We start from the raw sequence: 25,437 nt of genomic DNA on the forward strand, positions 1-25,437 counted from the left end.
AGGCTGCCCAGGGAGGTTGTGGATGCCCCGTCCTTGGAGGTGTTCAAGACCAGGTTGGATGGGGCCCTGGGCAACCTGATCTAGTAAATGTGTATGTTTGGTGGCCCTGCCAGGCAGGGGGGTTGGAACTACATGATCCTTGAGGTTCCTTCCAACCCGGGTCATTCTGTGAGGTTATGGCGCTGGTGCTGCCTGGCTCCCAGCTGCACCCACAGCGCTCAGACACAAGGAGGGGCAGCTTTCCTTCCTTCATTCCTTCCTCCATGTCTGCCATCCATCCCAGACTGGAAGCGCAGCCAGCAGCTCCTCGCTGCTCACAGGATGCGGTGTCGTTTATAACAAGGACAAAGCGATGCCTTCTGCCTCATTTTAGCCAGCTGGAAGTGGAAAAAGACCGTGATGGAGCCGCCCGGCACGCAGGGGCTCACGCTGCCCGGTGAAGCTGCAAGCAGCGCAGGCAGCGGCCGCTAAATCCGCAGGTGCCGGCTGCTGCTGCCCGGCTTTGCGGTGCCGAGGCCCGGGGCGGGGCCGCCGGCCGCCAGCCGCCACTTCCTGGTTCCTCCGTTGCCGCCCCACCTCCTCGCCGGGATCGCGTAAGGGGACGGCGCTTGGGGAGGGGGGGGGAACCGCGCTCCGCCGGGCCCAGTGCCGCGCGCGGGGCGCCCGCTCCGGCGGGGCGGATGGGAGGTGGCGGCGGGCGGCGGCCTGCGGGTAGGTGGCGGGGCAGAGCCACGGGACCGCGGGGCTACGGGTGGGGTGGGGTGAGGTAAAGGGGGATGCGGCCGGGAGCGCCTTCCAGAGCGGGCCGTGACATGGGCTGCGGGGAGGCCCACGTTGCCCTCCCTCCCCTCTTTCCCTCCTGCCCCACCGCGGCGTGTCCCGGGTACCACGCGGCTCCGAGCGCTGCCTCCGGCCCAGCGGGGCTTGTCACCCCGCGGGACGCTGAGCGAGGTGCTCGCTGGGGTGTACGGTGTGTGAGCTCCCTCCGGGTGGTTATCGGTTTGGAAAGCGGCGGCGGTGCGGTGTGCCTGCGGGCGGGGGGCACCTCCAGCGTGATTTGGCACAAGCAGCTCATCGCTGTGTGTGTTTCTGTTGCCATTTTTCATTGTAAGAAGTGTGGTTGCAGACAAGATTTTGTGTGTTTGTCGTTGGAACTGCTTGTAAGGTGACAGACGACAGAGCCAAAGCGTGACTTAACTCCAGCTGTTGGAGCAGGTTGGAGGAAGATGAGTACCCCATCCCTCAGCCAAAACACCTGCCGTGCCCCGGCTGAGCCCGTGGCAGTGCGTATACAATCCAAGCAGAGATGGCTCTGTTGTGATGAATCCCAGCATAGGCTCACTTAGGGTATTTGGTTCCTACGCACCTCCAAGAGCTGCTCTGTGTGATCAGTGTGGTTTAAACCCATGTGATGCACTATTTCATGCAAACATGCTTGTGCGGCCTTGCTGTTAGATCACATCTGTAATGGGGTACAGCCTCATCGAGGAGACCATGGTGTTAGCGATGGGCAGCCACCTTGATCGGTCTGACACCTGTGTGGCTGCACCCAGCCAGCCCCCACTGGTGTTACAGAGTGAGGGTATGGTTCCCCTGGTCTCCCTGTTGCATACAATCACCTTTTTCTTAGAGTGATGCCCTGGAATACAGTTGGTTTTTTCTCCATTCCTAAGAGCAGATGGCTTGTAATGCAATACATGACAACGTATAACATTGTCCTTTTTGATTTTCCTCGTCCTGTGCTTAGCCGGCTGAAGCAAACCAGAGCTGAGTGATGGTACCCGGAGCATCACATTTGATTGATGCACATAACTAATCTGAAATTCCAGGTTGCTTTTGGAGTAAATGAGAAGTTAGAGCTTTCCTGATGAGAGCTGTCTGTTTCCTGGGTTGTGTGGATGAGAAGAAAAAGAGATAGTCTGCACCTTGCTTGGAGCTGCAGTGCAGCAAGCCTGCCAGGAGCGCTTCACACATTGCCCTTCTGAGAGGGAGCCCAAAGGAGGATGGCAGTGGATCTGCGGACACTAAGGCCCCAAGCAGTGCCAGCTCCCAGCTGGTGTGCAGAGGGTGACCAGTATGCAGGAGCAGGAGACCTCCCTTGAACTGCTTCTGGCTCTGCCCCAGGAACCGGGTGCTTTGCAGTGCCTTGGGCTGCAGCTCCAGCCAGGCAAATCTTGGGTACGGCTGCTCCGTGAGCTCTAATTGCAAGGAAGGGTGCGGAAAGCTTGGCGTTAATATCCTGTGGCTGAGGGAGAAATGTTGAATGGGAGGAAGAGAGCGGCTCTTGTTGATGTTTGTGCTGCTGGCCTGCTGCTGGATGGTGCATTTGTGCAGTTCAGCTGTGAGTTTTGCAATAATAAGAACCAGCCTTAAATGTGGAGCAGATTTTGGAAGTTAGAACAAATGGGCTCAGATTGAAGCGGTAGGGCTGAATAAAGGTGATGTGAAGCACTGTGTTACTTAATAAGAAAAGACAGCGAAATAGTTGCAGCCTTATTTCCAGTCTTAGTGGGAAGGCTGCAGTACCCCAACACAGACACAGAGATCAGAGGGCTGTAACAAGGGTGGTTGTAGTGAGCTGAAGGGAGGTTGTAGTGAGCTGGGGGTTGGCCTCTTTTCTCATGTAATCGATGACAGAACTAGAGGGAATGGTTTCAAGCTGTGCCAGGGGAGATTCAGGCTGGACATTAGGAAGTATTACTTCTCAGAAAGGGTAGTCAGGCATTGGAATGCACTGCCCAGGGAGGTGGTGGAGTCACCAACCATGGGAGTGTTCAAGAAGCATTTGGATGTTGTGTTGATGAATATGATTTAGCTGGGAAGTATTGGTAATGGTTGGACTGGATGATCTTCTAGGTCTTTTCCAACCTTGATAATTCTGTGATTCTGTGAAGGGTGAGGGTGGTGTGTGATTCACATCTTTGATCTTTGCAGTGACTGATGGGTCACTGATGTCCAATGCAGTGTGGAGCAGACAGGTAGTATATTGTTTTACAGTTATAACGACACATGGAAATCAGCCTTTCAAATGATAACAGAATTAATGTTTAACCATAGAAAATTGGTGACAGGGACCATTTGTGCTTGCCAGCAGAACACTGAGCAAAAATAATGCTGCTTGCCAACTGAAAAGTTCTTTGTTTGAAAGCCCTTAATACAGGGCAGCTCTGAACATTCAGGTTTTTCCAGTTCCCAAAGTGGCACCAGAGCAATCTCCTTGGTTAAGTCTTAACATCATCAAGTTGGATCCTGACAACCCCTGTTTAATTTGAGGCCTTCACAAGCTGAAGGTGATATCTTCTGCCACTGTTTCATCCATGCATTATTTAATGTACACCCCGTGTCTTTCTGTATCTAGTTGTTTAGGTGAAGCATTTAGGTATTTTAAATCTGAATGCCTTAAAGCCTTCATCCACTTGTGTAAGACCCTATTGTGATAGGGAAGAAGTGTAGGCCAAAGTGGGAAAGCAATAGGAGAGGCTGAGAGACTGGTTCATGCTTCTGAAGGGCCTCCATTAGTGGCAGGGAAAAGCCTGACCTGATTCCTCACTGCCTGTGTGACCTGCATCTCCTCATTAACTGGTTCTGTCACCCTTTTGTGTCCATGTACGTTGGACAGTAACCACTTTCTCTTGTCTCTTTTCCTGCTCTCAGGCCAGCAGCCAAGGGGTTTTGTAGGTGGAGGTGCAGCTGTTTGTCAATAACTCAAGACTCTCAGGCCAGTCTTTGTTGCATCATAATTTATTTATACAATACGTACGTGTTGGCTAAACAGAAACGATATAGGCATTAACCAGGAAACTGTTGTCATCTGTCCTGAGAGACTGTGTACCACAGACGTTCTTTTAATTAAGAAACTTTGGCCTTATTTTCCTTACTGTTATGCTGTTGGAATTCCACTGAGACTGCAGAAGTTGCTGTTTTATTACTGTGGTGTTAGTGAGAAAACTGTGGGGTTTGTGCTCTGTGTGGCCGTCCCTTCCCAGCCTGTATCTGTTGGCCCTGAGGTGGGAATTCCTAGATCGGACAGGTTTCTTTGAGGTCATTCCCTCTTTGTACCCCCTCATTAGGCTGAAACTGCCCTAAGCTGTTCCCCTGCTCCTGGGGTGGCTGCAGCAGGGCTGGCAGAACAGACTCTGCCCTGTGACAATTTGATCTGAGTCAAACAGCGTGTAGTTGGTGTAGTGCAGAACTCAATAGTCAGTGCAGGTAACTCCTCCCCACAGTTTAACGTTAAATGGACTTGTAATAGGGGAGACACTTGCAATGTCTGTGCCATAATTCTGTGATTCTGTGTAATAGTGCAGTATAGTCACACAGAGGTGCTTGGTTTTCCCAGCATGAGTAATGAGGTGCAGATAAGCCAGGTGACGGTGAGCAGTGTGCTACTGCTTGTGAGATCAGAACATCAAACTGCATTCAGGTACCCACTGGACGAAGGCCCAGCTCAGTTCTTCATGCATTCTTAACGTGTTGTTCAGCAGTTACAGGCCATTAGAAATAGCTTTTTTTTTGTGTGTGTTTTTTGACGTCAAGTCAAAAGATAGTTAATTTATAGAAGGTGTAACTGTGTATTATAAGTGTTCATTGTAAGAGGAAGTGGATTTTAATTTCTTTTGTTTACGTTTCTAATGCGCATGTTACATATTCCTTTGATTATTCCTATGATGCTAAATGCCTTCTAGATAAGAAAAGTTTCACTGTGACACGGAGCTGACTGGACGTGTTTGCTGTCATTGTTTGACGTCCCTGCAGCCTGATGCAGTGATCGGGTCCTTGTGGTTGTGTGCTCCTGAGCAGGAAGGGCTGACGCACTATGTGTGACAAACTGAGCTCCTGTGCAGGGTGATTCCAGGGCAGGGCAGCCAGGGTGAGTTATTCCCTTATGCCACAATCCCCCTTTCTTTTTTAATATGAAAATACCAGGTTAGCCAGCATAAACAAAAAGATGTTTATGTAGGTCAGAACGAGGAATTAAAAACATTATGTGGAAGGGGAGCTGAGACTCTGTGCTCGTATAGCATGACTGTAAGGTGATGACCTGGATGAAGGGATAGAGCCCACCCTCAACAAGTTTGTTGGTGATGCAAAGTGGGGAGGAGGACAAGGGGCAGCAGGCCAAAACTATAACACAGTAAGTGTTATATGAATTGTGTACACAGAAACACATAAGTGTTTCTCAAGTAATGAATAGTGCTCATAGAGCAATTACTGATTTTTCATTTTGTTGCTCAATGATGACTCTGAAAGTAGTCTTAAATAACTTGAGTGCATTAAAGAACATGCTTGTCCTCCAGCCAGAAGTCAGTGTTGGAGGCCTGTTGCATCTTACTCGCTTCCTTTCTGTACTGCAGGAACTGGACCCTCAGGTGAGGTGCCTCCAGGGTCCTACCTGTTTCTCCTTTGGTACTTGTACAATAGTTTTATTTTGTGCTTTGTTTCTGGGATAACTTCCATTGGAGTGAACCAGCTTCCTGCTTTAGCCCTGCAAGTTGTCATCCCCATTACTGTCTGGATAGGGCAGCAGCATGGCTGTGGAGCTTGGTGCTTCTGAAATAGAGCTTTTCCCTCTCCTGGACAGAACTGAGCCATAAATGCTTTGAGAGAAGCTTAATGTTCTGGATTCTTCTGTGATCTCACTGCATTTACTATAAAACGCATCTGTTTTGTCTAAGCAATAGTATATTTTAAGGTTTTTTTTTGGTATTTTTTTCAACAGTTGAGTCCAAAAATAGCTTCATTGTGAACTTTTTGGCAGAGAACGTAACTAGCAGTGAGCATCGTCTTCCTCTCTCTGAACTGAAATGGAAACAAGCGCTGAGATGAAAGAGATGAAACCAGTCCTTACGTTTCAAGGGGGGAGGCAGCTGAGCCCTTTTGCTGGGCACATGCAATTCAGTGTATTTAGTAGCCAAGCCCATTTTTGATTGCAGCGTTTAAGTATTTTGAATACTGTGCAAACACTTCTTGAAGAAGTGGCTGTGTGTGTGAATGGCACTTGCAAAGCATCCAGGAGTTCCAGAAGGGGGGCAAAGCAAACACTATTGAAGGATGGAGTGGAGTGAAGTAGCAGGCCCCAGGGGGTGGTAAAGCCAGTGGAGGGAAGAGCACAGTCCAAGCAAGACTGGGGAGTTCTGTAAAAGTCTTTGTATGAGCTGCTGCTTCAGGAGTTGCTGCCATTACTCCTGAGCTGTATGTGTGGATTGAGCCCCCAGGATCTTCTTACTTCGTTGTGCCTGACCCAGCAGAAGGGGCTCTGCTCTGCCCAGGTGTTTCTGCAGCCTCTCCCATTGGCACTAACTGGCACAGAGCACTTGCTGCCTTTCCTCAGTGGGGGTGGCTGGAGTCAGCGTGTGATTAAGCAAATCTTAAAAGCACTTAGAGAGTCTTCTTGAGTAAGAGGTGTTCTGATAAGCATGAGAGTCTGGCTTCCAAACTTTTCATTATTCCATTATAATAACTTCCATTATTTTTTGTTTGGTTCATCTTTTTCCACTGTTTCTATGCAGTTTCTGTAGTTGGGAGTGTCTCATGAGATCCCATCCTGCCGTGTGAAAGGATCTCGGAGGGCCTTGCGAGGCTGTGAGTGCTGTTTCTGATTCTCTTTCAGATGCAAGTATGGACATAATAGCCTATGATGAATTCTTCAGTCCACCGCTTCAGAGATATTGAAAGGACACCTGAATACCTCCAGCCAGAGAAGTGTGTTCCACCTCCAAGCCGTGCTTCCTTGGGAACAATGTGGTTCATCCGAGATGGCTGTGGTATGGTCTGTGCTATAATGACATGGCTTCTGGTTGTCTATGCAGACTTCGTAGTCCTTCTTGTCATGCTAGTTCCCTCAAGAGATTACGTTTATAGTGTCATCAATGGCACGCTGTTCAACACCTTGGCGTTCCTCGCTTTGGCTTCACATTTTCGTGCTATGCTGACAGATCCAGTAAGTATCTCTCGGAAGAAAAAAGCAGTGTTTTTCTTATCTGATCAGTGTTGAGTAACTCAGTTGCTGAGTGAGTGGCAGATTTAAATAACTTCTGCGTGTCAGCCTGCTGAGAGGCTGCTGATGTGGGAGGCTAATTCCTCATCCCACTCAAGTCAAATGCATAGTTGAGGACCCAGCTGTAGATTCTCCTTGTGAGAGCAGCTTCTCTTTCTGCACTGAGGAGGAGAGCGTTTCTCCCCGAGACTTTTCTCACAGATGCTGGATCTCATGTTTGTGGCTTGTCATGTCTTGACAAAACAGCGAAGCAGGAAAATCTGGTTCTGGTTATCTGCCTTGGCAAGCATTATTTTAGCAGAATGAAGCAGGACGCTCATAGTTTTGAAAAGCCGTGCAGCCATCTCTCACACTTGTGTTGTAATGAAGTTTATTGGGCTGTGCAAAAACAAGTATTATGTAAGGATGCTACCAGCTGAAAGTTCTTAGGCCAACAGGAAGCGTATGGATTGTGGCACTCCCTTGCCTCTGTTTGTAGGACACCGCTTCTCTAATAAGAGATGGTTTGATGCCATGATAGTTATTCTGATTGACTTGTGCTTATTTTGCTTATCAACCTCTGGAAACTATGTTCAGTTCAAAGCCCCATTCAGACTAGACTGTAGAAGGAAAAACAAGCTTAGATTCCTTCTCTCCTTCCTCCTGAGTCTTTTTGTTGCTGTTGGGAATGGCAGTGCATCCCTGATATTCAAATTATTCCCTCCAAATGTCATTTCCTACTTGAAACCTTTTTAGGTGCTGTTAAAACTTCAGTGCAGTTTTTTATTGCATTACTATTCAGCTCTTCAAGAAGCTGCAGAGCTGCAGAAATTACTTGATTTGGGGTAGTTTTGCAGTTTGTGGTAAAGCAAAGACTGATTGATTGCATGCTACTGCTGCTGGGCAGGAATTTGAGCTGTAGTTGAGGTGCTGAAACGTGTGGTCTTTGGGCTCGCAAATACAAGGTTGTAGCAATTTGTTATCTAAGTGTTATTGTTAAGTATTACATGTTGTGTGGCTTCAATATTGTGGACCTTCAGGTCTCTGGTGTTATTTCGCAGAGCTAGCGGTCACTCTTGAAACAAAAACTGTATTTTAAAGCAGGCTGAGCAAGCGCAGCTTCAGAGAAACAGATAAAATCTCTGCACAGAGGAATTTGGAAAAGATATGCTTTAACGTACAGTTCTTTTGTTAATATGCGTTACTATTCTTTATTGCTGTTGAGAAATAATAGAGCTTTAAGAAGAGGCTGCTCCGTCAAAAATGTGTTAAAATGTTCAATCCCTTGTTTTATTTCAGTATATAAGCCTGCACCTACAGCAATGCATTGTGTCAGAGCACCAGCGGTGATTTCATATGTCACATTTCATCTTTTTTTTTTCCTCTTTTGATCAAATTTATGGCCAAGGGCTGGAAACTCTTGAATGTTTTGAAAACTTTTGAAAGTTCAGCAGCTTCTCCTGTTGAAAGACATTATTTTAACATCACAGTAGTCCAAACAAGAACATTTTGCCTGGTCTTACTTGGACGGAAGGACTCTTAGAGTGCATTGTTTGAACATTAAATCCGACTTAAATATCAGATACACAACAGAAGTACTGCTATAAATGTATTAGATGCTTATCAGTAACCGCTGCTGTACACAGTGGTACTTCACAAGTAACTGCTTCGACTTGAGTTAAAAAATCTGCTGTCTTCAATTTGTGATGAGAAACACTGGGATGATAAATCCATTGATAGATGTGGGGAGGGGGATAAGAACTCTTTAAATATTTGACAATTACGGTGAGATTACAAAAGACTGATTCCTTATGTGTAAGGATTTACTGCTGCTTGTTTTACTTTGTTTTTAAGAGAGATGTTTTAATATATTGTTCTATATATTAAGATCACCTTGTTATAGCTTTTTTTTCTGGATCTTGTTGCTCTTCCTAACTCCCTCTTGATACTAGAGAATTTTTTTCCTGTTTTTCCTCCCTCCCCTTCAATAGTTTTAAGTCATCCCTATTATTCTGAGCACCGACAGTGTTCACAGGATAATCTTCTGGTTTGTTTTCCTTTTCTGCAGGGTGCTGTGCCCAAAGGTAATGCAACAAAAGAGTTCATTGAGAGTTTACAGCTTAAGCCAGGACAGGTGGTTTACAAGTGCCCAAAATGTTGTAGCATCAAACCTGACAGAGCACATCACTGCAGGTAAAGTCTTTTCTGTTGACTGCTCTTTTATCAAGTACCTCTGGGCCTCAAGAGTTGTCCCGTGTGCTTGAATTATTATTAGAGTGTGAGACTTGAGTGATTAAATTGAGAGTTTGGCATTCAAATTCCATTGCCAAAAGTGGCAAATGAATTCAAGCTTCTGCGTAAAAATCTCAGAGGTTTTCAGGGATGTTTTCATCTTCAGCAGGCTAGGATTACGTTTTGCAAAATGAGAAACACTTCATGTGAGTGCTGCTTCAGACCTGTCATTGACCTTCTGTATTGGCTATCATGTGAAAAAAGACCTAAAATGACTTTAAAAGGTTCTTTAAAGACCAAAAAGCAGAGAAGTCCATACAACATAAATGTCTTTTAAAGGTCAGCATCCTTTTTACTTTTAAGTCAGACCTATTGTCTATAGATTTAGAACTGGCTGAGTATCTATCCCCAAACCACAATGCACACTGGGAGAGCTCGTGTCGTGGTTACTGGATTCAGGCAGAGGTCTTGTGGGGAGGGAGGTACGTAGATGTGACTGAGCTGAACAAACATGCTTTGCTGTTTGTGTTTTTCAGATCTCAGAGCTTTAGTGTGCAAATTTTTTGTTGCTGGCTTTTTGTTGTAATCCAGCTCAGGAGTTGGTTATTCAGTAGGAGCAATGTGATCATTCCTATCACTTATTAATGCCGCTGTAAAATCCCCTCTGACACGTCTTCAATTATGAATGAAGCTTCACTTCTAAAATGCTGTCTGGCTGATGACTCACACTGTAGGCAATTGAAAAAGGCTGTTTGGCACAACACAAAACCTTATCTCCACAGTTCTCCATTCTTAAGTTAATTTTATAGACGTTAAAATTTGGGAAATCTATCCACTGTGCATTAATAGTGTTGAGTATCTTCAGCCTAATGTTCCCTGTGGGGTAGGGAGATCTGATCGACTTTCACACCCCAAGTCTGCGCATGTGCATCAGCAGGAGGTGTTGCCAGCTGTGAGCATGAGGGAACTCAGTGCTTTTTGATTCACATGAATCCCTGGTGCCCAGCTGCGTTCCTTCCAGTGTTTGGAAGCCGGGCTGTTGACAGGAGTGTATTTGAGTATGGGCAATCCCTGTTGTTCACCGCTTTTGGTCCTTGGTTCTGTGCATCCTTTTTAACCAGCTAGTTTCACTTTCTGCCTATTATCCACCTCCTTATAGTATGCAAACAGAATGGTAAGTCTCCTCCCAGCCTTAGATGCTTCCTTTGTGGAACTCTTTGGTTTAACTGCTTCAGGCTGTCCCTTTTTGGGGAACTTGGACCTGGCAGCGATTGTAGGGGTTGCTTTAGTGCTCAACCTGCTTCAGAGCCAAAGGGAAGTGTGTGCGCTCACACAGAAGAACACACAAACTAAACTGGAGTACAGGGAGGCACCCTCCTGCTTTATCCCATCCACCCTTCTCCCTCTGCCTCTTTCCTGGGTGAACGGTTGATACTTGTCCTGTTAAGTCTGACATTTTCAGGCAGATAACTTGTTTTTACAACACAACATGATTGGAGTAGCACATAACTCAAAAACAATTTTGAGTTGCTTATTCTAGCAGAATGAGGCTTCTTCTGTTCTCTGCTGTCTCTAAGTCAGTAGGTAACAGGCTACCTGTGCCTGTCTGAGCTCTTGCTCTGGCAACCTGCTCAGGCAGCCTTTCCCTTAGCATCAGGACCATAGCAGCTCATTGATTGTTCAGGCATGGCAGGGCTCCTTGGGATTAACTCCTCCTGCTGTGCAGTCAGTGCAGGGCTGTTCAGAGAGAGGCTTTCTATTCTTTATTCATAAGTGCTCATAAGAACGTGCTTATGTATTTATTTGAGGCTCTCTTTAAGTGTTTGGGTATTGTTGTTTATATCAAAGGTCAAAATATTTTTAATTCTGAGAAGAAAAATGAAAATGAAGTGAGGCAGCCCTCAATTCTTCCTATTTCAGAGCTGCCAGAATTGTTCTGGAATTGCTGCTGCTGCTCCCTTTTATGGGGCTATTGTTTGTTTGCTTTGGGGTTTTGTGCTTTTTCATATTTGATTTCTGTGCTTGTTTGTGCGATGCGGTATCAGGAGACAGCCTTTTGTCTGCCGTCCTATGAGAAAGCAGCAGAGAATAAGACCTCTTTTATTATGAGGCTCGGAGCAGTTCCTGACTAACCAGGAGAATGATGTTCAGACAAAGTAGCAGTCTTTTAATTATTTGACTTCAAGCCACAGCGTGCCTGCTGGCAAGAACTTGAATTTTTGATTTTATTAGTGTGGTTTTGTGAAGCACTTTAACATCTAATTGTACCTTGGATGTATATTGTGGTAATATCTTCCTGACTATCTGCCATGGCTGTTTTGTGCCAGCGTGTGGCTTACCTTGTTTTCAAGAGTCTGTTCTCACATTTGCTTCATAAACCTTTACATACCATTAGCCTGATCTAGTGGTTGGAGACCCTGCCTGTGGCAGAGGGGGTTCAAACTAGATGATCTTTGAGATCCTTTTCAACCCTGGCCAATCTATGATGATATGATTCTGTGATTGATAATTCTGAAAAGATTTATTGCTTATTAATCGTTTTTCACATCTTTGTGTTGTAGGTGGGATTTTTGGTTAGTTTTTAATCTGTGGATGTTTTCAGAGACTAGTTAGATTAAAATCAGGCTAACACACAATCTTTCCATCTGCCTGAATGTATTTTTCAAACTGTATTTTGGCAGAACCTCTGACAATGTTATGAGAGTGTGTATTGCTTGACATGAATTTTTTATGGTGGTCATTTTGTACTGTGTGGCTGATTTTGGCAGACAGAACCAGAAATATTAATGTGTCGAATAGTAAATTTACAGAGGTTCTGATTTTGTAGAATCATAGGACGGCCTGGGCTGAAAAGGGCCACAATGATCATTGAGTTTCAACCCTTCTGCTACATACAGGGTCACCAACCATCAGACCAGGCTGCCCAGAGCCACATCCAGCCTGGCCTTGAATGCCTCCAGGGATGGGGCATCCACAGCCTCCCTGGGCAACCTGTTCCAGTGCGTCACCACCCTCTGAGTGGAAAACTTCCTTCTAATATCTCATCTAAACCTCCCCTGTCTCAGTTTAAAACCATTCCCCCTTATCCTATCACTATCCACCCTCATAAACAGTCGTACCCTCTCCTGTTTATGCACTCATTTCAGATATTGAAAGGCCACAGTGAGGTCTCCCCAGAGCCTTCTCTTCTCCAAGCCGAACAAGTCCAGTTCCCTCAACCTTTCTCCGTAGGAGAGGTGCTCCAGCCCTCTGATCATCTTATTGACCCTCCTCTTGACCCACTCCAAGAGCTCTGTGTCTTTCTTGTGCTGGGGGTCCCACGCCTGGACTCAGTATCCAGGTGGGGCCTCACAAGAGCTGAGTAGAGGGTGACAATCACCTCCCTCTTCCTGCTGGCCACCCCTTTTTTAATGCAGCCCAGAACACAGTTGGCCTTCTGGGCTGCAAGCTTACACTGCTGGCTCATATTCAGCTTCTTGTCCACCAGGACCCCCAAGTCCTTCTGCTCTCAAGGGGTTCTTTGCCCAGTCTGTGTAACCCCTGTGATTGCCCTGACCCAAGTGCATCACCCTGTTGAACCTCATTATGTTTCACTTCTGGTTCTTTCATGTCCTTGTGTTCCTAAAATTTCTGTGAATTCTTGTATTCCTGGAACGGAATGTGCTATAAATAAAGTTCTGTCTTCTTTCAGTGTTTGCAAGAGGTGTATCCGGAAAATGGACCATCATTGCCCATGGGTCAATAACTGCGTAGGAGAGAATAACCAGAAGTACTTTGTACTGTTTACAGTAAGTATTTTGCACATGTTGTTTGAGGCTGTCCAGTGTGCAGCCACAAAACGCTGCATGTCGTTTCTGAAGCAGCTCCCAAGCTGGCTTGCTTTTCTTTCCTGTTTCATAAGAGCTTTTCAGGGAACTCCTGCAGACTCCTGTTTCACTAATTAGGGAATACACACAATATAAGAAGCAGGAAAAGGCAGAACAGAAAATGTTTGCCAGGGCTTTATGAAGCTTGTTTTGTGTAGTGATCGGTGTGCTGTTTCCCAGTTCAAGTGATTTGTCTATTCTTTCACTCTGCTTTGTGTTTGGTAGAGTTTCAGCCCATACATGGGGTACCTAAATACTGTCCTTGTAGGAGCACCTATCTGAGACTGCATAATGAGAGATGGCTTCACATCTTAAGCGAGGAGAGGGAAATCTACGTCCCCTTTGGAAAGCACTGTTCACGTTCTGCTTGCAAGCATTTTATTTTTGTGCTTGAAAACCAAGGAGATGTTTGACTTTTTGTGGTGTTATCTGTCGGATAATGTGGAAGAAAGCAGGAGCACAGACTTGAATACTACTTACACGGGAGGGTGGAAATCTGCTTCATCAAAGCGACTGCAAATGTCCTGTGGGAGTAGTGTGAGTGTTGCAAGGCTGCTTCTTAGTGATGCCCTATTTTACTAATAAGTCTTTGGAGAAATCTGTAGGTTCAAGGAAGCGTGTTACCAAGTGGAAAGGGAAAAAAACTCAATTAAGAGGGAAGTCTTGCTCCTAAACTTGCTTTCTACGGCGTAACTTGTTAGGATGCGGGTTACAGAACAAAACCCCTTTTCTTTCCCTTGAGCAAGGTTGTTTTCTCTGTGAGGGGTAAGCAAGATGCTTTAATCATATCAAAAGGATTTCTATTTCCATTGAAACTGCCATTACTTTCAAGTGGGCTCTATTAGACAGCCAGAGTAGTTGCAAAAGAACCAAAGGTTTTGGTTTTATTTATTCTTTTGGTTTTGTTCCTGTTTAGTCTCATTAAGACCTGGGGAGCTGAAAGCATGGCAGCACCTTCCAGCTCTGAGAGGAGGCAAAATGCTCTTCTGTTGCTGTTTCCTGCTCCCATAGGGTTGCCCTGTAACAAAATGTCCCTCATATATAGTATCTCAGGACTCTTGCTACTGTCTGTAGGTCCAGGAGAGTCACCTTTCTAGCCTTGTCTCTGTTAATTGTATTGTAGTGCTGCCAGTAGTTTGAAGTGTTTTGTTGCAAAGCTAAGACAGGGTTTTAAAAAGATGGATTAAGTACAAAGTGTTGATGCCTGACAGAAATTTTCCATGCAAGTGTTTGCCTCAGGGAAAAACACTTATTTAAAGGGGAAAAAAAAATGAAATCCTTTTTCTCCAACTGGAAAACAGATAAAGTGCTTATTGTGGCTAAAACGAATTAGCTGTTGTTTTACTGGTAAACTGTAGCGTTCTCATGCTTGAGAACACGGACATAAGCTTTGACAACACAACACCTCAATGTCAGGGTGCTGCGCTGTGCTCAGCAGAGGCAAGGGCTGCACTCTGTCTAGGAGGCCACACTGAGGTGCAGGACACCAGGCTTTGTGTCTGCCTGGCTTACTACTAAACGTCTGGGTTTGACTAAACTTCTTCTCATGCCCTTGGAGCTGCTGGTAAAGCCAGAATGAGTTGGGTGTCACCTTGGTGATTGCCACCATCAGGTTGCTTTATTTGGGGGATGGAAATTGTTGATTTTTGGTTTTAGGGTTCTTTTACGTTTGAACACTGCACTTGATTTTAAGTTGTTGAAAATGAGTATTTTGGTCTTTGCCTGATGCCAATACTACATCCTTCTTCTCATTACTTTTTTTTTCCAGATGTATATAGCACTGATTTCCCTGCATGCTCTAATTATGGTGGGATTTCACTTCTTGTATTGCTTTGAAGAAGACTGGACAAGTGAGTACTAATGAAGCATCTAATTAAAATATCAGATTATCCTGTGGAAAAGACCTTCTAATTCAGTTTGCTTGTAAGGCAGCCCCTTTTGTATCAGCAATAGGAGAATAGCATCAAAGCTCTGTTATGTGATCTTCAATTTTTATTTTTTTTATGATCAGTCCTGGAACTTCATAATTCTTTCTGACCTACCAGGATCTTTGCTCTGAAAAGTCTTGTCTTAGAGTTGATACTGCCTAAGGGGAAGCTAAGACATAAAGACTCCTAGATAGTATGTGTGTAGTAAATTACTGTTTTCCTAAATGCAGCACTGATTTCCTGAATGCCAAAGCAAGATAAGGCGAATGTGTATGCTCTTTTTGGAGGGTAACGTGAATCATTCGTGCAAGACTGCCAGGAAAACATGTTAACTCAGATCCAAAAATCCACCCTCACGAGAACAAACAATTCCTTTCCAAGCACACGTACAAAAAAAATCAATAACAACCAAAATAAACTGCCAGCCCTCGTTCTGGAGCAACAAATTAGCAAGTTATCACATAAGCATTTGAGGTATGTTTTTAAAAAGTGTGAGTATGGGGAAATCCTCTAGATAATGCTGAGACAAAGAGACAGGTGCCAGAAGTTGTACGTGCAGCTTGCACATGTCTTGGAAGGAGATTAGCTTCCCTTCTCTTAGGATTCCCTTTTCTTAGAATGCGGCATTGTGCTTAAGGATGGGTTTTATTAGCTTATAACAGTGTGGAGGATGGGTACACTCACGCTTATGAGCTGAATTTGGCAAGGTTGTTCTGCATTTCAGAACTTTGCCAATCAGCTGCTGAATGGCACTGAGAACATCTGGATTTGACTATGGTAGCAAGGACACATCAAAGGGAAGGTCCCTTTCTCCAAGCTTGTGTCTGTGGGGGAAACAATTTCCCACCTGTTCCAGGTTTTGGCAGCAGAAGAGGGCACTTACAAGAGATGGCTTTGTTGTTCAGTTACCTTACATTTTTGCTGGTTGTACCTGATCATAGCTTATCTCTTGAAGCTTCACATCTGCTCATGGGAGAAATACTCATCTGTTTTTATTTTTTTTAACAATACCTTGTGCATACTGCATATGGCACGTGCTTGTGCTGCTTGTTGAGAACCATGCAGTGGTCGCCAATATTAATATTTCCTATTAGGTTTCCTACCTCACAGCATCTCAGAAGACAGAACAAAATCTTTTTTTATAAGGTTAAAACTCAAACAGACTGTTAATAAAAGCTAGTCATGTAGTAGCAAAAAATATCTAAGCTGTTTACTGATGGTGTGCTTATTAAGCAATGTTTGGCAAGTGTGGCAGATACATTGTGGTATAGCTACTGAAGGTGCCCCAGCAATGACTAGTAAAAAAAAGAAAGAAGGATTTATTAAATTAAATGGCAGGTGATGGAACTGCCACCAGCAACTCGTGTTTGATGAACTATCACTGCATCGTACATCTAAGAAAATGTATGTGCAAAAGCTTTAAAAATGGATAATGTCATGCAAATCATTGTCTAAGGTGAGAATTGCATAAAGTCCAATGGACTGAATCATCACCAGTTCCAGGAGTTCCTTTGAGAACTCACAGTTGCAGCCGCTTCCATTGAACCAGACTTTGATGCGTATTTCATAAAAACAAGGCCAAACATCTCACTAATGTTGCAGTTCTGTTGCTTTCTGCTTTTTACATTTTAATAAAAAATATAGAAAAACATAGGTTTTGTTACTTTATTATATATTTTTACATGTGGTCCAAGACAATTCCTCTTGACGCAATGCAGCCCAGGCAAGCCCATGCTGTAAGTGAACTATAAGTGAAAGAGCTCCTGACTAGCAGGTTGGGAAAACATCTCACTGGAAAAGGAATCTGCTGCTTAACAACAACAGCAAAACCCTGTGGTGCTTTCTTGTTGCTTTGTTCAACTTGTAGCAGTGACTGCTTCATTGTTGTGTATCCTCAGGAAGTCTGAGCTTCCCTGTGCCCCTTTTCGATTATGATCACTATGTAGTTTATTTTGAAAACTCATGGCCTACTGGGTGTTTTGCAGCTGCTGCATTACCTGATCTCTCCCCTTCCAACTCTGCTGTTTTGTCTTTCACAGAATGCAGCTCCTTCTCTCCACCAACTACAGTGATCCTTCTCATCCTCTTGTGTTTTGAGGCTCTCCTCTTTCTCATCTTCACCTCGGTTATGTTTGGGACCCAAGTGCACTCCATCTGCACTGATGAAACGGTGGGTGTTCCACGCCCTCTTTCCTTTACCTTGTCTCTCACCATTAATAGAAAGAGTTATGGGGTCTTAACCTCATTGCACTGGGAATCCACGTGTCCCTTCTGAGGAAAAACCCAATGCGACCAACTGAACCAGCACAGTTCACAGACTGTGCTCTCTGAAAGTCACTGTGAGGAGAGTGGTGTCCACCTATGCAATTATTGGCTGGGATGTTATGGGATCAGGCATTACCGCTGGTAAGGTAAGGCATTGGTAACAGGGTTTACCAAGAATATTTTTCCTTTAATGAATTGCTGCTAGGCTGGTGTTTCAAATTTTGCTGTGTTCCTGCTGGTGGCACAGTGTGCAGCTTTGTGTGCTAGAAAATATTCAGTTTTAGCTTGTTAAACAGTTCAAAAAACGTTCTCAAGGGAGAGGGAAAATACCCAACAAACAACAGGTGAAAGTGGAGACATTCCTAGAAGTGGAATTCAGTCCAGCAGTGGTGGGTACAGTCTTCTGCCAAACCACTGTGTTTGAATACATCACAGTGAAGGTGACGTAGTAATGTTGCTGCCCTTACATTGCTGCACTTGCTGCTTCTGTAAAGGTGGAGCTGGTGCCTCCTGGTGATAATCCCACACGTGAATGCTGCTGGCTTTCACCAAGCACGCTCAGAGATACGATAGCTCACATCAGAGGACTGAAATTAACTGGAGTGAAAGGAAAAATAAATACAGTCTTAAAAGAGGGAGCAGGGTACCCTGCCTCCTTTAGTCATCCTTACCCTTCACTTTACTTGTGGCCAGGTGGAGCTAGAATAAATACATTGGCTGCCACTGGAGAGCTGTGACTGTCATTGCAGTGTGTTAGAACGCATCACTCCTTAGCCTTCTTTACAGTACATGTTTTTCTGCCTGGCTTCTCAAAAGGCCGATGTTCACACTGTGGCTCTTCTGTGCTCAGTGTAGGGCTGCAGCTATTCTTCCTGCCAGGGAGACCTCCGCAACAGAGTACAGTGTCATATGGAACAAGGTCCTGCCTGAATTAATAAGTGCATAAATTAGCAATGCTCTCTGTGAAACCATCACCCAAATTTCTCCCTCTTTGAAACCTGGCAGGAATTTTTAGAAGCTGCTTCCCATAGTCAAGTACACAAATAAGTCTCCTTTGTTTCCCCCTCAAATTCAGGAAACTCTTATGTGGGAAAGGACTGAAGCCACAAAGTAAATTAAAGATATGGACGCTCTCTGTTTGGTTGTGGGGTTTTGCTTTTGATTTACTTTTTGGGTTTTTTTTTAATATTTAGCAGTAAAGATTTTGCTCTTTGGAGGCCTCTGTGTTGTCTGTTAATTTGGCTGGCTTTCAGCTGGGTCTGGCAAACAGTCTGTTTTGAGCACAGGATATTTCTGAGTGAAATTCTAGCTGATAAGGCCTCTTTCAGAGTTATATGTCACACTCTAGAGACAAGACTGTGTTGTGACCTTTCTCACCTTCTTCCAATCCCCAGGAGACCTCCTTCTCCATCTTGTGCGTGCTGTCCCCTTGGGATGCTTCCTCTCTGCCTGGAAGCACCCAGGTCCCCAGTATTTTGCCCTTACCTTTGGAGGTGACATTCTCAGGGGTCACTGCAGCTCTTGCATTTGTCTGAGCTTTTTCTGCAGAGCACCCAGAACTGGTAACTTGAGACGCACAGATGTATTACAGTGCATTAATGTATAGCGCAGGAGAGGTGTTGTAGGTCAGGAGAAGCTTACCTTGCAAAAGCGCTACCCGTGGAAGAATAACGCTCTCCAGTGACTGCACCAGTTAATTTTACTTCTGTGGCAGCCAGTCATAGCTTAGCTGGAAGACCCAATTCACGTTTATGGGTTGCATAGATCTGAGTTGGGGCAGATTTTTGGTGGTTGTTTGTTTTTTGTTTTAAGAATGACTGCCCAGTGAGTGTTCCAGCTGATGGCTCGGTGGCTTATTTTTATTTTCCCTCTAACCTTTACTAAACAATGCTAATGATTTCTCTCCAATCGTTACCTCATTTAACCTTTTCTCCCTGCTGTCGGCCCATGCATGTTTTGGCAGTGATTTAATGAAACATGGAGAGGCATCAGGTAGACTCAGCCGCATGGAGCCGTGGGTGGATCTGAACTTTCTGAACTTGCTTGGTGAACCTGGGAGCATTATAGAGATTATCTCATTGGGGTTTTTTTTTGTCTGCAAACCTAGAATTGCTTCCTCTAAATATTTTTTTTTTTTTCCCCTGTCTGGTTAGCACATAATGCTTTCAGCCATTAAAGCGTGTGCTTTTGTAGTTCGTTTTATGTGGTGGGGTTTTTAATTGACAACGCAGGCAATTGGAGGGCAGGTCTTAAAAGGTTTGATGCAGTTTCCAGACCTGAACAAAATTAAAGCAGTTCTATTTCCGAGAAATATTTTCTATCTTTTGATTATTAGCATTATTATTAGTAGTATAAAGCAATGGAAAGAAAAGGAGAGGCTCTAAAGATGTGTTTTAATGTTCTTACTCCATCCTTTGGATAAGGGCTAAACGAGAATAGACCTTTCCACAAACCCAGAGCTACAAAAACTGAACGTTTGACTGAAAATGTGATATTTCTGTTTTCAGGGAATAGAGCAATTGAAAAAGGAAGAGAGAAGATGGGCTAAAAAAACAAAATGGATGAACATGAAAGCAGTATTTGGCCATCCGTTCTCTATAGCATGGCTTAGCCCATTCGCAACACCAGACCAAGGAAAAGCAGACCCATACCAGTATGTGGTCTGAGGAGTTCTTGACCAGCATTTCCACTAAGATAGAAATATATTGCAGCACTACTGTTCAAATTTTCCATGAATGTTTAAAACGAAAAGCAAGACAAACGTTTATTTTCTTTTTTTTTATGTCTAATGAATGGCTGATAATTGCAGAGAAAAAAAAAAAGCCCTGTATTCCACAATTTCAGATAATTCTATATCTCTGGCTGAAAACTGCTGCTGTTGCTTTTTCTTTCTTTCTTCTTTCTTTTTTTTTTTTCTTAATCATGTTAACTTCACTGGCCTTTGTTTCTCTCTGCTTTCTGTACGGCATATCTAACGTGAAGGGAGTTTTCCTTCTCCGTTGTGACCCACCTCTTCTGAGTAGGTTTTCATGCTGTCTCCTGACTGCGCTGAGCTCTGTGGAAGACATATGAGTGCCAAGTCCTACACAGACACCTTTGGACTTCCTGAAGGAGCGCGCTGCTCTTTCAGAAGTGAACTTGAACTGGGAAGTAGACCCTTCACTTTATCAAAAGGCGCAAGACGAGAATGTGACACAGCAAGAGAACCAGTTGACCTGGTGATTACACACAGTTCAAGTACTTAAAGCAAATATTGCCAAGACTGCTTCCCCCTCGTTTTGCCTTCCAGCTACAGAATCGATTCCATCTTTCTGGCATTTGGGTTTCTTTTGTCTGCTCCCTCCCTTGCGCTGCCATCTTAGGGTAACCGTGGCAGATCTAGAAGGCTCGGTGGGTTTTTAAAATGCCTTACGTTTGCAGAAGAGAAAGAATCTAATTTTTAAATGCTTAGAATGGCAGCAGCATTGCGTTGGTGTGCGTTTGTCTTGGTAAATGAGTTGTTGGAGCAATGCCTGTTAAATAGCCTTCAAAAACTGATGTGAATGCCCGGAGGCAGACAGATAACGACTAACCTTGGTGGGATGTATCGTTATGCCAGGGAGACTGAGTCTATGTTCTTAGCATCACCCTGGTGTAGAGCTTTGTCAATCTATTATCGTGTGCACATGATGTGTATGTATGTTAAAATGGCGGCACTAAGGAGCGTGTGTGCTGTCATGGACTGTGTGCTGATGGAAGAGGGAGGGACGGAAGGCATTCCAGAAACAGGTAAGGCCAAACCATTCATAACTGTGACCGACACCTTGTGTTTGGGCAGGAATTTTGCTCTGTTTTTGGGTCATTACTCCAATAGACCTATCAGAATATTGCAAACAAAGGAAAAACTACAAATACAGCTGCGTCCGGGAATTCCAAGGAATCTTTTCTTTCCTTGGTTTAAATAAAAGCCGTATCTTTTTTTTGGAAGATGATGTGTTTAGACTGCTTTAAAGCCATGGTTTGGGGGGGATGGAGGGAAATCAGGGAAGGAGAAGTTTAGTGGATGTCTCATTTTGGAAGTAATGTGAATGCTGCATCTTTTCAATCTGTCAATGCTTCCATATGGAAAACAAATGCAATAAAACTTTTCCAAAAAAAAAAACCACCAAAAACACCAAAACTTCTTTGCTGTTCTTAATTTCTTGAGGCTTTGGGGAAATCTGTCACGGCTTCTTGAGCTTGGTCTGACCTGGGTTGGCTTTTTTCACCCAGACAGGTAATGACTGAATGCATCTCGCAATGTAATTCAATGCTGAATTGCACGTTCTGGTTTTGCTTTATGTGCTGTTATTCACTTGTGCCTTTTGGATTTTACAAGCACATGAAGAGAACCAAATGCCTTCCTTCTGAGCCGTGAGAGCTGGCTGCAGATCACTGCTCCCAAGCCAGAGCCCTCAGCACCCTGTATGGCATGACACAGAAATGGGTGCTGAGAGAGATGGGGCTGGGAGCCAATTACACAGAGCTGCTGGTAAAACGATCAGTTCCTGGCTGCTGATCCTTTTCCCACTCGGCTCTATTTATCTGCGCTTGCACATCACAAAGTCAACATAGGTATCTTGGGAACCTTTCTTTATCTTTCCCTCCCTTTCTGTAACCTTCCTCACGCCCTGATGACTGTGGCAGCCAGCCAGAATGTGAAACAGGAGCTGATTTTGAACAATTTTGTCTGTTTTAAATATGTCCCCTGGAGGGATCGGTGGGGCTGGGCATGGAGAGGAGAGGGACAGCCTTGCCCTGCCTGCTGTGCTGCTGCTGCCTGTGCTGCCCTTAGCACAGCCTTGAGCTGACCTCGCTTAGTGCCGTGGTTGGCAGATGCTGTTCTGAGTGATGGGGTGGTGGTTTGGGAAGATGGGGCTTCATGATCCTTATCCCCCTTTTTCAGCACTGTGGATCAAAGTGGGTTATACAACCAATTGGAAGCTGTGGTGCCCCATCCCATGAGATGCACAAGGCCAGGTTGGATGGGGCCACAGAGACTTGCACGTTGTTATCTCCCCCCTGCAAAGCTCTGAGATGATTTGTGGGTACATAGAGAACACCTCCAGAATCAGATCAGAGCGTTGGTTTGTGTCCCGCTATTTAAATGATTTGAACTGAACTTGCTCCCATGTCTTTGCTTCTCAAGAAGCAGCATTTCTGCCCTGTCACCTTTGTCATTGATACACTCATCTACAAACCTGACTCCATCTCATGTGTGACACGGAAGGTGGGCATGAAGATGTGTGCCTGGCTTCACATAGGGGTGGTCCTAAAAACAAGAGCCCCAAGTACTCAGTTTCTACATAGAGAGGACTTCCAGAGTAAAATGTCACTGCTGAGCTGTGCTCTGGATCTGAGCAGTTAGGGTCAATGTGGCTGTGGGAAGAGGATGGGTTGGAGATGACCCAGTGCTCCTTCACACTGGGATTGGCCTCAATATTTGCTCTTAATTAGTGCCAGACATGCATGCTCTCATATCAGTTGTCATTACCAAGCAACGTCTGGCTGTAGTAATTCCCAGTGCCTGAGAAATACAGCGGTGTTCTCCTGTATCTGAACCACTGTAAAGAAAAAAAAAAAAAAAAGCCCAAATAAGATGAAATTTCAGGTTGCAATTGTATTTTGTTACCTGCTGGATTCTAAAAGCACTGGGAGTAGAGGTCTGAGTTTGAAAGAGGGATGACCTTCCAGAAACCGCCTTCTTACCAAGCAATACCAACTTAATCCCAAATGATTTGCCAAGGTTGGGACTGTGCATGAGCTGAGTCCTGTTTTGGGGTTTTGATGTTACATCTAGGGATGAATCCATTGGTGCAGCAGGATTTCTGTCTGTCTGCCTGTCTGTCTATCTTAGTAGCTAAGCTGTGAGCACCATGATGCAGCTCAAATACCTGTTCTGAATGTGATACGACCCCAAACTCTCCTCTTCTTGCAGGGCATCGAGCGCCTCAAGAAGCAGAAGCCGACCTGGGAGCGGACTGGAGGCTGGGAGGGGATGAAGGCGGCCTTTGGTGGTAGTCTGTCCCTGTCCTGGCTCAACCCCTTCTCCAACATGGACTGCAGGAGCCCACCTCCAACCCCTGCTGCCCCCGCGGCCGCCATCATGACACAGGAGGAGATCGAGCAGTTCCTGGCTCGAGAGGTGTCCATCCAAGTGCCCCATGAGTAGCACAGCATCTTCCTAAGGGCCAAGGGTCGCATCCAGGCGGTGCGTGTTATTTTATTACCAACTCATGGTGGAGAGGCAGGGTGGGTTTTCTTGTCTTTTTGTTCAGTTGTACTTCGGGTACTTGTGGTGCAGAATATAGTTTGGGACTATTTATGGGGAAGTCGGGTACAGCACCAGCAGAAGCAATGCAAATCTCCTGAGCAAGTTTTACCCCAGGTGAGAGCCGCACGCCCTTTGGAGCTGTGTCCTGACTTATTGAGGTGCTCTTGTGTGGCCTTCAGGGAGAGACCCAGGCGTGGGGCCGGAGCTGTGGGGCCTCATCTCCTCATTGCACTGGCTGGATGAGTGTTGCCTCTTTTCCTGCCCAGATTCCACTTGTTATTGCAAGGATTTTGTTAGTTTTTCCCCATGGCAGCGATAAAGGACTTTGAACATGTGGTAACAAACAGTCCAGTGGGTGGCTGGTTGGAGCACAGTGGGGCCACAACCCAGGATAACAAGGGGAGATGTTTTGAACCATAGTGACCCCCTGTGTTTCTCCCCTTTTTCAATGAAAATAATAGATTTAAGGGGGGGGGAAGAAATGTAAAATAATGCATAAGGAACTTTGTGCCTATCAAAAAATGACTTGGGTAAGGGAAACGTGCTGCATCTTGGGGAAACTGCGGTATCCTCTTGCTGTAGGTTGGCCCAATGAAGCAGCGTGGTGGGGAGATGGGAAGCTGTTTCACTTCTGCACTAACCCTCGTGCCTGCATGTCAGGGTCTGCATCACAGGGACATGGGGGATGTACGTGAACCTCTACAGGGAGAAGTGTAGGTGCGTAAGGTGGAAGCTGGGAGCAGCTGGTGGGTGTTCCCCAGCTGTGGGCTGCTGTTCTCAGTTAACTCTCCCACCTGTGGGTGGAAATGGGGTTGCAGGACCCCATAGGGAAACCAGCATTGGAAGCAGCATTTGGGGTGGATGAAGCTGTCACATTAGCAGTAAGGGGGGGACTCCTCTCTGCCTGCTCCATGCTGCCATGTTTTTACCCATCAAAGGAGCAGGAGCTGGAAGAATGCTGGCAGCAGGAAATCAGGGTGTTCCCTCGCTCCTCAGCACCCTCCTGCTCAGTCTCAGTGCAGCATGGCAAAAATCTCTATCAGCAGAGGTCCTCATGAGCTGGAGCATCGTGCTTCACTCCAAGCCTTGGCATCCACCTCATAGTGTAACTCCCATCGGGTAGCTTGAGACCAAAGTGATTTCCATTCAATTGAAACCAGCCCCCTTCCCCTCCCTGTGGCATTGTGCCTTCACCTCCAGCCCGGGCTGTGGCTTGCCAAAAAGGGACCTGGGCTGGACTCCATCAGCAATGCAGCGTGGGGCTTCAATCCATGGCGGATGGGATCACAGTGGCCACGAGCAGAATTCATGGTCTTTTAAAGCAGGCTTTCTATGCAAGTAAAGAACCTGTATCTCTTGGAAATATATATATTTTGGTAATCATAACTCTGGTTTATGCCTCCAAATGCTAATTGTACTTAATAAAGAATGAATATTTCCATGCTGCATTCCCTGTGCTCCTCTATTCCCTCTGCTCCACTCTGCCCTGCGGGGCTCCATGACCCGGACAGTCTGACCAAGTGCCTGACACAGTGGTTAGCAAACCTGGAAAGGGTGCCATGGGCAGGGCTGTGACCCAGGGCCACTAATGCCCCATTCAACTTGACCTTGAGTGCTTCCAGGGACAAGGCACCACAGCTTCTCTGGGCAGCCTGAGCCAGATTAGGGATGATGTTCTTCCAGGAGAGTGCTGGAATGATGATGGTACTTTGGAAATGTGCACCCCACCCCCAAAATCATGCCAAGGAAGGGTGCAAGAGATGAGGGAGATGCATGAAAAATGCTGTTTTTGAGAGACTGTGCCAGGTTTGCTCCTTTTGCTGTCTAAAGCCAAACATACAGAGTGCCAGCATGTTTGCCAGCGGAGAGGAAAGGACA

At 45.4% G+C, this 25,437-nt stretch overlaps 1 protein-coding gene across 4 annotated transcripts; it reads left to right on the plus strand.

The window, feature by feature from the left end:
- Positions 1-503: 503 nt before the first annotated feature.
- ZDHHC3 (zinc finger DHHC-type palmitoyltransferase 3) lies at positions 504-25,007 on the plus strand. Of its 4 annotated transcripts, none has more exons than XM_015854145.2 (7): positions 504-593; positions 6,611-6,940; positions 9,045-9,169; positions 12,900-12,996; positions 14,843-14,924; positions 17,042-17,172; positions 23,224-25,007. In XM_015854145.2, exons 2-7 carry the CDS (start codon positions 6,635-6,637, stop codon positions 23,455-23,457), a joined length of 975 nt encoding a protein of 324 aa, XP_015709631.1. In that variant the 5' UTR covers positions 504-593; positions 6,611-6,634; the 3' UTR covers positions 23,458-25,007. The 4 variants fall into 4 exon arrangements, with proteins under 4 accessions (XP_015709631.1, XP_015709630.1, XP_015709633.1 ...); XM_015854144.1 differs by lacking the exon at positions 504-593 and adding an exon at positions 597-711; XM_015854147.1 differs by lacking the exons at positions 504-593; positions 23,224-25,007 and adding exons at positions 597-711; positions 19,775-21,426.
- Positions 25,008-25,437: the final 430 nt, after the last annotated feature.

This window comes from Coturnix japonica, chromosome 2 (genome assembly GCF_001577835.2).
Source record: "Coturnix japonica isolate 7356 chromosome 2, Coturnix japonica 2.1, whole genome shotgun sequence".
Classification (NCBI taxonomy): domain Eukaryota; kingdom Metazoa; phylum Chordata; class Aves; order Galliformes; family Phasianidae; genus Coturnix; species Coturnix japonica.

What these genes read in the sequence shown, in the direction of transcription:
- ZDHHC3 (XM_015854145.2), top strand. Translation starts at nt 6,635, where the DNA reads ATGATGAATTCTTCAGTCCACCGCTTCAGAGATATTGAAAGGACACCT. An exon ending in CTTTGAAGAAGACTGGACAA is followed by an intron (nt 14,925 to 17,041) that starts GTGAGTACTAAT and finishes TGTCTTTCACAG; the next exon opens with AATGCAGCTCCTTCTCTCCA. An exon ending in CCATCTGCACTGATGAAACG is followed by an intron (nt 17,173 to 23,223) that starts GTGGGTGTTCCA and finishes CTCTTCTTGCAG; the next exon opens with GGCATCGAGCGCCTCAAGAA.